The 13,394-nt window shown below is 50.9% G+C and overlaps 1 protein-coding gene across 1 annotated transcript; it reads right to left on the bottom strand.

Annotated features, from left to right (window-relative positions):
• Positions 1 to 1,470: 1,470 nt before the first annotated feature.
• LOC139241449 (erythroid membrane-associated protein-like) lies at positions 1,471 to 12,854 on the bottom strand. The gene is made up of 4 exons (XM_070870009.1): positions 12,727 to 12,854; positions 11,147 to 11,173; positions 9,263 to 9,289; positions 1,471 to 4,564 (listed from the first exon to the last, which is right to left on the bottom strand). The coding sequence occupies exons 1-4, from the start codon at positions 12,800 to 12,802 to the stop codon at positions 4,047 to 4,049; spliced, it is 648 nt and encodes a 215-aa protein (XP_070726110.1). The 5' UTR covers positions 12,803 to 12,854; the 3' UTR covers positions 1,471 to 4,046.
• Positions 12,855 to 13,394: the final 540 nt, after the last annotated feature.

The following is a 13,394-nucleotide window of genomic DNA, read 5'->3' as shown; positions in this document are numbered from 1 at the left end:
TGTTTCTAAAGGTTACAATTTTACTGGCGTGATTAGTAACTGAGACCTTGCAATTCTGCTAATTGTGCTGATGTTGTATTTTCATATTTTCATATATCCAGTTCATGTTACAATTTATACTGGCATGATTAGTAACTTAAAACCTTGATAAAGTCTGTTAATTGTGCTGATGTTGTATTATTTGCAATCTGACATTCTCTTAGTTATTTTTCCATGGCTTATACATTTTCATATATCCAGTACACTTTACTGTCTTTATTTCCATATATCCAGTTCACATATCCACATTCCCCCTTTTTATCATTCCATGATAACATTTAGGATCATTCTAGGAGTATTGCATTCATCCGTTTACACTCTACTTCCTGAATCATATTGTTGTTATTGTCGAGTAGGTCTTTAGTTCGTTGGATCATAACCCGGGAGCCCTTGACCACAAGAGGGTTTGCTAACCTATTATTTTTCTATGGCTTATACATTTTCATATATCCAGTTCACTTTACTGTTTTTATTTCCATATATCCAGTTCACATATCCACAACCACAGCCAGTTAAACAGATCACCTCCTCAGTAATCAGATCTCGGAAGCAAGAAATGTATTCATACTATGGATATAAATATTCGGACACAGAGACATACAAGCAGGCAAATGGTCAGTGAGGCATCAGTTGACTCATAGAAACATAGAAACATAGAAAATAGGTGCAGGAGTAGGCCATTCGGCCCTTCGAGCCTGCACCGCCATTCAATGAGTTCATGGCTGAACATGCAACCTCAGTACCCCATTCCTGCTTTCTCGCCATACCCCTTGATCCCCCTAGTATTAAGGACTTCATCTAACTCCTTTTTGAATATATTTAGTGAATTGGCCTCAACAACTTTCTGTGGTAGAGAATTCCACAGGTTCACCACTCTCTGGGTGAAGAAGTTTCTCCTCATCTCGGTCTAAATGGCTTACCCCTTATCCTTAGACTGTGACTCCTGGTTCTGGACTTCCCCAACATTGGGAACATTCTTCCTGCATCTAACCTGTCTAACCCCGTCAGAATTTTAAACGTTTCTATGAGGTCCCCTCTCATTCTTCTGAACTCCAGTGAATATAAGCCCAGTTGATCCAGTCTTTCTTGATAGGTCAGTCCCGCCATCCCGGTAATCAGTCTGGTGAACCTTCGCTGCACTCCCTCAATAGCAAGAATGTCCTTCCTCAAGTTAGGAGACCAAAACTGTACACAATACTCCAGGTGTGGCCTCACCAAGGCCCTGTACAACTGTAGCAACACCTCCCTGCCCCTGTACTCCAATCCCCTCGCTATGAAGACCAACATGCCATTTGCTTTCTTAAGCACCTGCTGTACCTGCATGCCAACCTTCAATGACTGATGTACCATGACACCCAGGTCTCGTTGCACCTCCCCTTTTCCTAATCTGTCACCATTCAGATAATAGTCTGTCTCTCTGTTTTTACCACCAAAGTGGATAACCTCACATTTATCCACATTATACTTCATCTGCCATGCATTTGCCCACTCACCTAACCTATCCAAGTCGCTCTGCAGCCTCACAGCATCCTCCTCGCAGCTCACACTGCCACCCAATTTAGTGTCATCCGCAAATTTGGAGATACTACATTTAATCCCCTCGTCTAAATCATTAATGTACAGTGTAAACAGCTGGGGCCCCAGCACAGAACCTTGCGGTACCCCACGAGTCACTGCCTGCCATTCTGAAAAGTACCCATTTACTCCTACTCTTTGCTTCCTGTCTGACAACCAGTTCTCAATCCATGTCAGCACACTACCCCCAATCCCATGTGCTTTAACTTTGCACATTAATCTCTTGTGTGGGACCTTGTCGAAAGCCTTCTGAAAGTCCAAATATACCACATCAACTGGTTCTCCCTTGTCCACTTTACTGGAAACATCCTCAAAAAATTCCAGAAAATTTGTCAAGCATGATTTCCCTTTCACAAATCCATGCTGACTTGCACCTATCATGTCACTTCTTTCCAAATGCGCTGCTATGACATCCTTAATAATTGATTCCATCATTTTACCCACTACTGAGGTCAGGCTGACCGGTCTATAATTCCCTGTTTTCTCTCTCCCTCCTTTTTTTTTAAAAAGTGGGGTTACATTGGCTACCCTCCACTTGATAGGAACTGATCCAGAGTCAATGGAATGTTGGAAAATGACTGTCAATGCATCCGCTATTTCCAAGGCCACCTCCTTAAGTACTCTGGGATGCAGTCCATCAGGCCCTGTGGATTTATCGGCCTTCAATCCCATCAATTTCCCCAACACAATTTCCCGACTAATAAGGATTTCCCTCAGTTCCTCCTCCTTACTAGACCCTCTGACCCCTTTTATATCCGGAAGGTTGTTTGTGTCCTCCTTAGTGAATACTGAACCAAAGTACTTGTTCAATTGGTCTGCCATTTCTTTGTTCCCCGTTATGACTTCCCCTGATTCTGATTGCAGGGGACCTACGTTTGTCTTTACTAACCTTTTTCTCTTTACATATCTATAGAAACTTTTGCAATCCGTCTTAATGTTCCCTGCAAGCTTCTTCTCGTACTCCATTTTCCCTGCCCTAATCAAACCCTTTGTCCTCCTCTGCTGTGTTCTAAATTTCTCCCAGTTCCCGGGTTCGCTGCTATTTCTGGCCAATTTGTATGCCACTCCCTTGGCTTTCCTGATTTCCCTTGATAGCCACGGTTGAGCCACCTTTCCTTTTTTATTTTTACACCAGACAGGAATGTACAATTGTTGTACTTCATCCATGCGGTCTCTAAATGTCTGCCATTGCCCATCCACAGTCAACCCCTTAAGTATCATTCGCCAATCTATCCTAGCCAATTCACGCCTCATACCTTCAAAGTTACCCTTCTTTAAGTTCTGGACCATGGTCTCTGAATTAACTGTTTCATTCTCCATCCTAATGCAGAATTCCACCATATTATGGTCACTCTTCCCCAAGGGGCCCCGCACAACGAGATTGCTAATTAATCCTCTCTCATTACACAACACCCAGTCTAAGATGGCCTCCCCCCTAGTTGATTCCTCGACATATTGGTCTTAAAAACCATCCCTTCTGCACTCCAGGAAATCCTCCTCCACCGTATTGCTTCCAGTTTGGTTAGCCCAATCTATGTGCATATTAAAGTCACCCATTATAACTGCTGCACCTTTATTGCATGCACCCCTAATTTCCTGTTTGATGCCCTCCCCAACATCATTACTACTGTTTGGAGGTCTGTACACAACTCCCACTAATGTTTTTTGCCCTTTGGTGTTCTGCAGCTCTACCCATATAGATTCCACATCATCCAAGCTAATGTCCTTCCTAACTATTGCCTTAATCTCCTCTTTAACCAGCAATGCTACCCAACCTCCTTTTCCTTTTATTCTATCCTTCCTGAATGTTGAATACCCCTGGATGTTGAGTTCCCAGCCCTGATCATCCTGGAGCCACGTCTACGTAATCCAAATCACATCGTATTTGTGAACATCTATTTGCACAGTTAATTCATCCACCTTATTACGGATACTCCTTGCATTAAGACACAAAGCCTTCAGGCTTGTTTTTTTAACACCCTTTGTCCTTTTAGAATTTTGCTATATAGTGGCCCTTTTTGTTCATTGCCTTGGGTTTCTCTGCCCTCCACTTTTCCTCATCTCCTTTCTGTCTTTTGCTTTTGTCTCCTTTTTGTTTCCCTCTGTCTCCCTGCATTGGTTCCCATCCCCCTGCAATATTAGTTTAACTCCTCCCCAACAGCAGTCGCAAACACTCCCCCTAGGACATTGGTTCCGGTCCTGCCCAGGTGCAGACCGTCCGGTTTGTACTGGTCCCACCTCCCCCAGAACCGGTTCCAATGCCCCAGGAATTTGAATCCCTCCCTGCTGCACCACTGCTCAAGCCACTCATTCTCGACCAGGCAAATGGTCAATGAGGCATCGGTTGACTCATTCTCGACCAGGCAAATGGTCAGTGAGGCATCGGTTGACTCATTCTCGACCAGGCAAATGGTCAGTGAGGCATCGGTTGACTAGTTCTTGACCGGGCAAATAGCTATCGGTGCACTGTCCCACCCAGGCCAGAAGAAGGGGTAGACTTTGTCCGAGAACTTGCTGTTGAAAGTGTAGAGATGGAACATGCTGTCGGCGTTGTAAAAGGACACCCTCCCTGCCTCCAGCTCCAGGTACACCCCAATCTTTGCAGGCCTGGTCGTCACGGTGATGTTGGAGCGATCTTTCTCGCTTACCGCATACAGCTCCCCGTCCCGCCCCAGAGTCCAGAATCCGGCCTTGGTGGACAGGGTGGGCATGCCCTTCCGCTGGACCGACCCGTTGGCGACGCCCAGGTCCCAGTAGGCTTTGGTCCCCACGTCCATCTCCCAGTAGTGCGTGCCTGCCGTGAACCCGCCCAATCCCAGCACGTACGGGACGGAGTCGAATCTCTCCGGGTTGTCATCAACATTCAGCACCTCTCCGGCATGGACGCTAAACTCATCCGGAGACACGGTTAGACTCGAGTTGGCCGTCTTGGGGTCCAGCTTCACAGTGACTAGGAAAGAGCACAAGAACGTTATGAATTAGGTGCAGGAATAGGCCATACAGCCCCAGGAGCCTGCTCCACCATTCAATATCATGACTGATCTTCGACCTCAACTCCACTTTCCCGCCCGATCTGCATATCCATTGATTCCCCTCGACTCCAAAAATCTATTGATCTCAGCCTTGAAAATAGTCATTGACTAAGCATCCATAGCTAGCTGAGGTAGAGAATTCCAAAGATTCACATGTATTTCAGTGAACAGATTTCTCCTCACCTCAGTCCTAAATGGCTGACCCCTTATCTTGAGACTTTGACCCCTGGTTCTCGAGTCTCCAACCAGGGGAGACAGCCTCTCAGAATCTACCCTGTCAATCCCCCTCAGAAACTCCATAGAGTATAGACCCAATCTACTCAATCTCTCCTCATTAGGACAACCCTCTCATCCCGGGAATCAATCTAGAAAGGTTCAGTCGGACTTTTTGTTTTGGAGGGGGAGGTGGGTTTCTCTCGAGATCAAGAGATCATGGCAGTCGTGAGGCTGTGCATTTTGAGGAACTAGTTGCTTCTTGGGCAGCACTCTCGCCCGAGTCAGAAGCATGTGGATTGAGTCCCACTCCAGAGACTTGAGCCCCATAATCCAGGCTGACACTCCCAGTGCAGTGCTGAGGGACTGCTGCACTGTTGCAGGTGCTGTCTTTCGGATGAGTAGATAAACTGAAGCCCCGTTTGCTCTCTCGGGTAGATGTAAAAGATCACATCGCCACTACTGGAAGAAGAGCAGAGGAGCTACCCCTGGTGTCGTGGGCCAAAATATATCCCTCAACCAACATCACTAAAAAAAAATTATCCAGTCATTTATCTCATTGCCCCCTGGCATTCCTCATAAGTATGAATGCCAGTTGTGGCTCAGTGAGTAGTGCTCTCACCGCTGAATCAGATGGTCGTGGGTTCAAGCCTCACTCCAGAGGCTGGAGCACAAAAATCGAGGCTGACAATTGCGGTGCAGAACTGAGGGAGCGCCGCACTGTCGGAGGGGCAGTACTGAGGGAGCGCCGCACTGTCGGAGGGGCAGTACTGAGGGAGCGCCGCACTGTCGGAGGGGCAGTACTGAGAGAGCGCCGCTCTGTCGGAGGGGCAGTACTGAGGGAGCGCCGCACTGTCAGAGGGGCAGTACTGAGGGAGCACCGCACTGTCGGAGGGGCAGTACTGAGGGAGCGCCGCTCTGTCGGAGGGGCAGTACTGAGGGAGCGCAGCATCGTCGGAGGGTCAGTACTGAGGGAGCGCAGCTCTGTCGGAGGGGCAGTACTGAGGGACCACCGTACTGTCGGAGGGGGAGTACTGAGGGAGCGCAGCTCTGTCGGAGGGGCAGTACTGAGGGAGCGCCGCTCTGTCGGAGGGGCAGTACTGAGGGAGCGCCGCACTGTCGGAGGGGCAGTACTGAGGGAGCGCCGCACTGTCGGAGGGGCATTACTGAGGGAGCGCCGCACTGTCGGAGGGGCAGTACTGAGGGAGCGCAGCTCTGTCGGAGGGGCAGTACTGAGGGAGCGCCGCAATGTCGGAGGGGCAGTACTGAGGGAGCGCCGCACTGTCGGAGGGGCAGTACTGAGGGAGCGCAGCTCTGTCGGAGGGGCAGTACTGAGGGAGTGCCGCTCTGTCGGAGGGGCAGTACTGAGGGAGTGCCGCTCTGTCGGAGGGGCAGTACTGAGGGAGCGCTGCACTGTCGGAGGGGCAGTACTGAGGGAGCGCAGCTCTGTCGGAGGGGCAGTACTGAGGGAGCGCAGCTCTGTCGGAGGGGCAGTACTGAGGGAGCGCAGCTCTGTCGGAGGGGCAGTACTGAGGGAGCGCCGCTCTGTCGGAGGGGCAGTACTGAGGGACCACCGTACTGTCGGAGGGGGAGTACTGAGGGAGCGCAGCTCTGTCGGAGGGGCAGTACTGAGGGAGCGCAGCTTGTCGGAGGGGCAGTACTGAGGGAGCACTGCACTGTCGGATGGGCAGTACTGAGGGAGCACCGTACTGTCGGAGGAGGAGTACTGCACTGTCGGGGGGCAGTACTCAGGGAGCACTGCACTGTCGAATAGGCAGTACTGAGGGAGCACTGTACTGTCGGAGGGGGAGTTCTGCACTGTCGGAGGGGCAGTACTGAGGGAGCGCCGCACTGTCGGAGGGGCAGTACTGAGGGAGCGCCGCACTGTCGGAGGGGCAGTACTGAGGGAGCGCCGCACTGTCGGAGGGGCAGTACTGAGGGAGCGCCGCACTGTCGGAGGGGCATTACTGAGGGAGCGCCGCACTGTCGGAGGGGCAGTACTGAGGGAGCGCAGCTCTGTCGGAGGGGCAGTACTGAGGGAGCGCCGCAATGTCGGAGGGGCAGTACTGAGGGAGCGCCGCACTGTCGGAGGGGCAGTACTGAGGGAGTGCCGCTCTGTCGGAGGGGCAGTACTGAGGGAGTGCCGCTCTGTCGGAGGGGCAGTACTGAGGGAGCGCTGCACTGTCGGAGGGGCAGTACTGAGGGAGCGCAGCTCTGTCGGAGGGGCAGTACTGAGGGAGCGCAGCTCTGTCGGAGGGGCAGTACTGAGGGAGCGCAGCTCTGTCGGAGGGGCAGTACTGAGGGAGCGCCGCTCTGTCGGAGGGGCAGTACTGAGGGACCACCGTACTGTCGGAGGGGGAGTACTGAGGGAGCGCAGCTCTGTCGGAGGGGCAGTACTGAGGGAGCGCAGCTCTGTCAGAGGGGCAGTACTGAGGGAGCGCAGCTCTGTCAGAGGGGCAGTACTGAGGAAGCGCAGCTCTGTCGGAGGGGCAGTACTGAGGGAGCGCAGCTTGTCGGAGGGGCAGTACTGAGGGAGCACTGCACTGTCGGATGGGCAGTACTGAGGGAGCACCGTACTGTCGGAGGAGGAGTACTGCACTGTCGGGGGGCAGTACTCAGGGAGCACTGCACTGTCGAATAGGCAGTACTGAGGGAGCACTGTACTGTCGGAGGGGGAGTTCTGCACTGTCGGAGGGGCAGTACTGAGGGAGCGCCGCACTGTCGGAGGGGCAGTACTGAGGGAGCGCCGCACTGTCGGAGGGGCAGTACTGAGGGAGCGCCGCACTGTCGGAGGGGCAGTACTGAGGGAGCGCCGCACTGTCGGAGGGGCTGTACTGAGGGAGCGCCGCACTGTCGGAGGGGCTGTACTGAGGGAGCGCCGCACTGTCGGAGGGGCTGTACTGAGGGAGCGCCGCACTGTCGGAGGGGCTGTACTGAGGGAGCGCCGCACTGTCGGAGGGGCTGTACTGAGGGAGCGCCGCACTGTCGGAGGCGAGAAGTTAAAACCAAATCACCTTTTTTCTGTCTGATTCCCCTGGCGCTAATTGAAAAAGAATGGGGGAGGGGGCGAGGGTGGTTTCTTCCAGTCTCCTGGCCAGCATTCATCCCTCGGTCAAAACCTCTAATAACCCGTGGGACCTTACTGTGTGCGAAATGTCTGACCACATTTGCCTACATTACGACACTTCAGTAGCCCATCCTTGGCAGTGCTTCTGCAGTGTTGTCATGTAGGCCGCGAAGAATGCTCTTTAAATACAGAGGTGTAGTGACGCGTAATCCAGAGGTTTTACGAATAATCCAGGGAACGTGAGTTCGAATCCCAACAGGACACTTTTAAAATTTGAAGTCAGTTTAAAAAAAAAGGGACATAAAATTCTGGACCATGAAGCTGTGGGATTGTCATTAAAAAACCATCTAGTACTAATGTCCTTTACCCAGCCTATATGCAACTGCAGTCCCACACCAAATGCCATCTGAAGAAGGTCCACCATCACAAGGCTAACAGGGCAAGGACATAGACCTTAAATGGTAGGACACTGAGAAGTGTAGGTGAATAAAGGGACCTTGGAGTGCAGGTCCACAGATCCCTGAAGGTAGCAGGCCAGGTAGATAAGGTGGTTAAGAAGGCATACGGAATACTTGCCTTTATTAGCCGAGGCATAGAATACAAGAGCAGGGAGGTTACGCTTGAACTGTATAAAACACTAGTTCGGCCACAGCTGGAGTACTGCGTGCAGTTCTGGTCACCACATTACAGGGAGGACATGATTGCACTCGAGAGAGTACAGAGGAGATTTTCGAGGATGTTGCCTGGACTGGAGAATTTTAGTTATGAGGAAAGATTGGATAGGCTGGGGTTGGTTTCTTAGAACAGAGAAGGCTGAGGGGAAACTTAACTGAGGTGTATAAAATTATGAGGGGCAAAAGGAACTATTTCCCTGAGCAGAGGGGCCAACAACCAGGGGGCATAGATTTAAAGTAATTGGTCGGAGGTTTAGAAGGGTTTTGAGCAGAAATGTTTTCACTCAGATGAGGGTCTGGAACTTACTGCCTGAAAGGGTGGAAGGGGGGAAAACCCTCACCACATTTAAGGAGTGCTTGGATGTGCACATAAAGTGCAGTAACCTGCAGGGCTACGGACCAAGAACTGGAAAGTGGGATTAGGCTGGGTAGCTCTTGGTTGGCCAGTGCGGACATGATGGGCCGAAATGCTGTAAATTTCTACGACTCCATGACCTTCGCAAGGGGCAACTAAGAATGCTGGCCTTCCCAGTGACGCCCACATCCCTAGAATGAATTAAGTATCAATGTCTAATCATCCCTCTCCCTCAGCGGTATGACTGTGGCACTGGGACTAAAAACAGCGCAAGTTCCCGGCGTAGTCTGTTGCCTGAGGATCTTACCTGCAGAGGTTCTTATCCTGTCCCACTCTGGAAAAAAAACAGAAGGCATGAAGGCCAGAGGATTAATAATTCATACCAACACTCTCAAACAGGTCAACCATCAAAGGGCATCCCTGCTTATAGCGAGCCCAAGGACCTGGGGTAAATGTTAAACGTTTGGAAGGACCCAGGGGCTGCCCCTTGACCCGGTGGGAAGGCTCATGTCCATTGACCCCCAAGAGCCATGTTGGCTGGGGGTTTAACTCCTGGTCGGATCATCCAAATCAAATAGGTTGAAAGATGGGAGTTGGTGAGACTAAAGGCACTCACACACAGAGCTCCTACAATTCACTCACACACAGCTCTTGCGATTCATTCAGACACACAGACCACCTACAACACATAGACTCACACACACCTTTTACAAGTTGCCGCTCCCACACACACACCTCTTACAATTTGCTCAATGCACACACACCTAGCTAATATAACTCACAAACAGCGCTCCTACACTTTGTCAGAAAAAAAATCAAAGAGCAAGTTATTATTTAAATGGAGAAACATTACTGCAGTACAGTATGACCTGGGGGTCCTGGTGCATGAAACATTAAAGGTTATACAGCAAGTGATCAGCAAGGCCAATGGAATCTTGGCCTTTATTGCAAAGGGGATGGAGTATAAAAGCAGGGAAGTCTTGCTACAGTTATACAGGGTATTGGTGAGGTCACACCTGGAATACAGCGTGCAGTTTTGGTTTCCATATTTACGAAAGGATATACTTGCTGTGGAGGCAGAGAAGGTTCACGAGGTTGATTCCGGAGATGAGGGAGTTGACTTATGAGGAAAGGTTGAGAAGGTTGGGTCTCTACTCATTGGAATTCAGAAGACTGAGAGGTGATCTTATCGAAACGCATAAGATTATGAGGGGGCTCGACAAGGTGGATGCAGAGAGGATGTTTCTACTGATAGAGGAGATTAGAACTAGGGGGCATGATCTTAGAATAAGGAGCCGCCCATTTAAAACTGAGATGAGGAGGAATTTCTTCTCTCAGGAGGGTTGTAAATCTGTGGAATTCGCTGCCTCAGAGAGCTGTGGAAGCTGAGACATTGAATATATTTAAGACAGAGATAGACAGTTTCTTAACTGATAAGGGGATAAGGGGTTATGGGGAGCGGGCAGGGAAGTGGACCTGAGTCCATGATCAGATCAGCCATGATCGTATTAAATGGCGGAGCAGGCTCGAGGGGCCGTGTGGCCGACTCCTGCTATTTCTTATGTTTTTATTTTACAATTCACAGGCGCGCACACACACATACACCTTACAGTTTGCTCAATGCACACACACCTAGCTAATATAATTCACAAGAATACACACACACCTCTTAGAATTTGCCCAATGCACACTCTCATAGGGATGGATTTTCGGGTTGTTTGCGACCCTCCGCGGCGACAAATGGAGCAGTGAGCTCTTTTGTGTCCGGTCACGACCTTCGGGTCGGTTTTTGCGACGGTGCTTAGAAGCACCGTCAGAGAGAGTTACACCGGGCGTGCAACGGCTCGCATCGCGACACCGTCAGTAGTTTTGACTCACACCCGACCCGTACGGCCCGAAACGCGCCCCTCGATGAGCGCCAGGAAAAACACAGCGGTCCAGTCCTGCCGGCCGCGGTGATTGGATTGCAAAAAATGTAAGTTCCAGTTTTTATTCTTTTATATTTTTGCAGCGACTTATGTTGTAAGGGTGTTGGCAATGTTTTTCGAATGCTTTTGTGAATTTTTTTACCCCCCTCCAGAGCGCTCCCTACACACTAACTAAAGGTGGAGATTAAGACAGGCAAAAACCCCGCACAAATTCGAATAAGCTACCATCCCTTTGTGATGTACATTCGCACTGGGGAACGTACCTGACTGGACAAGGGGTCTCCATTGCTCTAAAAGGACAGAAATGGAAACGTATCAATAAACCCCTTCAGTACACCTGACTTTAATAACAGAACTTCCCCTTCATGGCAGAGTTTATCTTCGTTAACAAAGATTGTTTTTTTTTAATTAATGGCAGCAATAATCAACATATTATAAAATAAATCTTGTCGGGTTTGACTTCCTGAACTCTTACTTCTTCTTGGTCACCATTTTTGATCACCACTGCAAAATGCTATGTCAACATCACCCATTCAATTTTGCTATGTCAACTGTCACAGTGTAACTTCAGGCTCTCATCATCATCATCATCATCACAGGCAATCTGTCGAAGCGAGGATGACTTGTTTCCACGCCAAAAAGGGATGAATTCACAGGCGTTTCAGGGACGGAGCCGATATTCCAGGCCTGAACTCCAATTGGAGGGTGGAAGATGCCTGAGCCTGGATTGTTTTAACGTGTGGTGACCGTCACACATCAGCCACCACACGGGCTTGACAGAGCTCGGCCTTTATCCAGTGGCAAGGGTTAACCAGGACGGCTGGAGACCTGCCCTGCTGCACGGACCCAGTGCGCTCACATATCGCAGTGTGGGCTGGGCCCGTGCTGCCCCTGGGCCCTCGGCTCTTCTGGGCCCTAGACTCACGCCTCTCTTGGGCTCTACCCACCAGGTGGCTCCATGGAGCGACTTTCTGAAGTTCCTCGCTCAACTCCATCGACATCTTGATGTACGACAGCGAACTTGCGGGCGAGATTTTCAACTTGCCTCCTGCGGATCACCCTCCTGCCACAGAATACACCCGGGTTTCCATCTCCATCGAAATGGAGGGAAATGAAGATCGGGCGGATTCTCGAGTGGCCGTCCAATCCGCAAAGGCCGGTTTAACCGTCGGGAGGCCAGTCGGAGATCTTGCCCGTGGGCATTAACTGGGCCGTGGGCAGCCTCACACGATCATCTCACTAGAAATTAATCTGTAGAGTTTGACATTGTAATGTATGCACCATAATGGTGAGGCTGCTCACAGGTTTGTAGAGCTGTTGAGTTGGGAGTGGCTTAGCCAGTCACATGATGTTCACAAGACTCAATAAAACCCCAGCCAGTTGGTTTCGGGGGGAGGGGGGGTCCACGGTGAGGCTGGTGGATGAACTGGTAATGTGTAGTGTGATTACTAAAGCTTTGCTGATAAACCAACTCGTTCTTACAGCAACGTGCAGCTATAAATTCTTCAGCAAAGAACCCACAAAGCAAATACATTACAGACATGAATTATGCCAGGCTCTCAAAATCTCTGCTGAATCCGCGAGATTGATGCTCCGGCAGTTTTCCATCAAGCCGGACTTTCCAGTCACGACTCTCACGACAGGATCCGACTGTCGGGAAAGCCGGACGAGCCTGAGGCTCTGTATCGAAGTTTTAGTTGAGGGGACACAGTCCCCAAAGTAAGGCAACCAGCAATGTCCCAGAACTGAGGACGATTTTACGATCAATAACCAGACTCGAATTGAACCAGATGTGACCGCGCACACACTGAATGAAGCTCGAGTTTACCGACCAACAACTTACCGAATTCAGTCTGAAGCTTCTGATATGCTGCAAGCAAGGAATAATCAGAAAAGGTCAGCAGGGAAAGGCGGAACATTTTAGAGCAATAGATAGTTTACTGGATCCACAGCTTTACAAACCCATGTGACTGTACAGTGCTCCCAGCAATCACCAGCCAGTTACCCATGGTGCTTTACATCAGACACTGAGACTGGCAGAGTGTCAGCTGCGGCTGAGAGAGGGGAGAGGAAGAGAGAGAGGGGGCCTGGGGAGGGGGGGGGGAAAGAGAGAGTCTGCAGCTCAGAGAGAGAGAGGGTCTGGGGAGGGGGGGGGGGGGGGAAAAGAGAGTCTGCGGCTCAGAGAGAGAGGGGGCCTGGGGGGGGGGGGAAGAGAGAGAGTCTGCGGCTCAGAGAGAGAGGGTCTGGGGAAGGGGGGGGGGGGGGAAAGAGAGAGAGTCTGCGGCTCAGAGAGAGAGGGTCTGGGGGGGGGGGGGGGGGGAAAGAGAGAGAGTCTGCGGCTCAGAGAGAGAGGGTCTGGGGAGGGGGGGGGGGAAAGAGAGAGTCTGCGGCTCAGAGAGAGAGAGGGTCTGGGGGGGGGGGGGGAAAGAGAGAGTCTGCGGCTCAGAGAGAGAGAGGGTCTGGGGGGGGGGGGGGGGAAAGAGAGAGTCTGCGGCTCAGAGAGAGAGAGGG

This window comes from Pristiophorus japonicus, unplaced genomic scaffold, assembly GCF_044704955.1.
Source record: "Pristiophorus japonicus isolate sPriJap1 unplaced genomic scaffold, sPriJap1.hap1 HAP1_SCAFFOLD_1082, whole genome shotgun sequence".
In the NCBI taxonomy this organism is placed as follows: domain Eukaryota; kingdom Metazoa; phylum Chordata; class Chondrichthyes; family Pristiophoridae; genus Pristiophorus; species Pristiophorus japonicus.
This window is presented reverse-complemented; position numbering and strand designations above follow the sequence as displayed.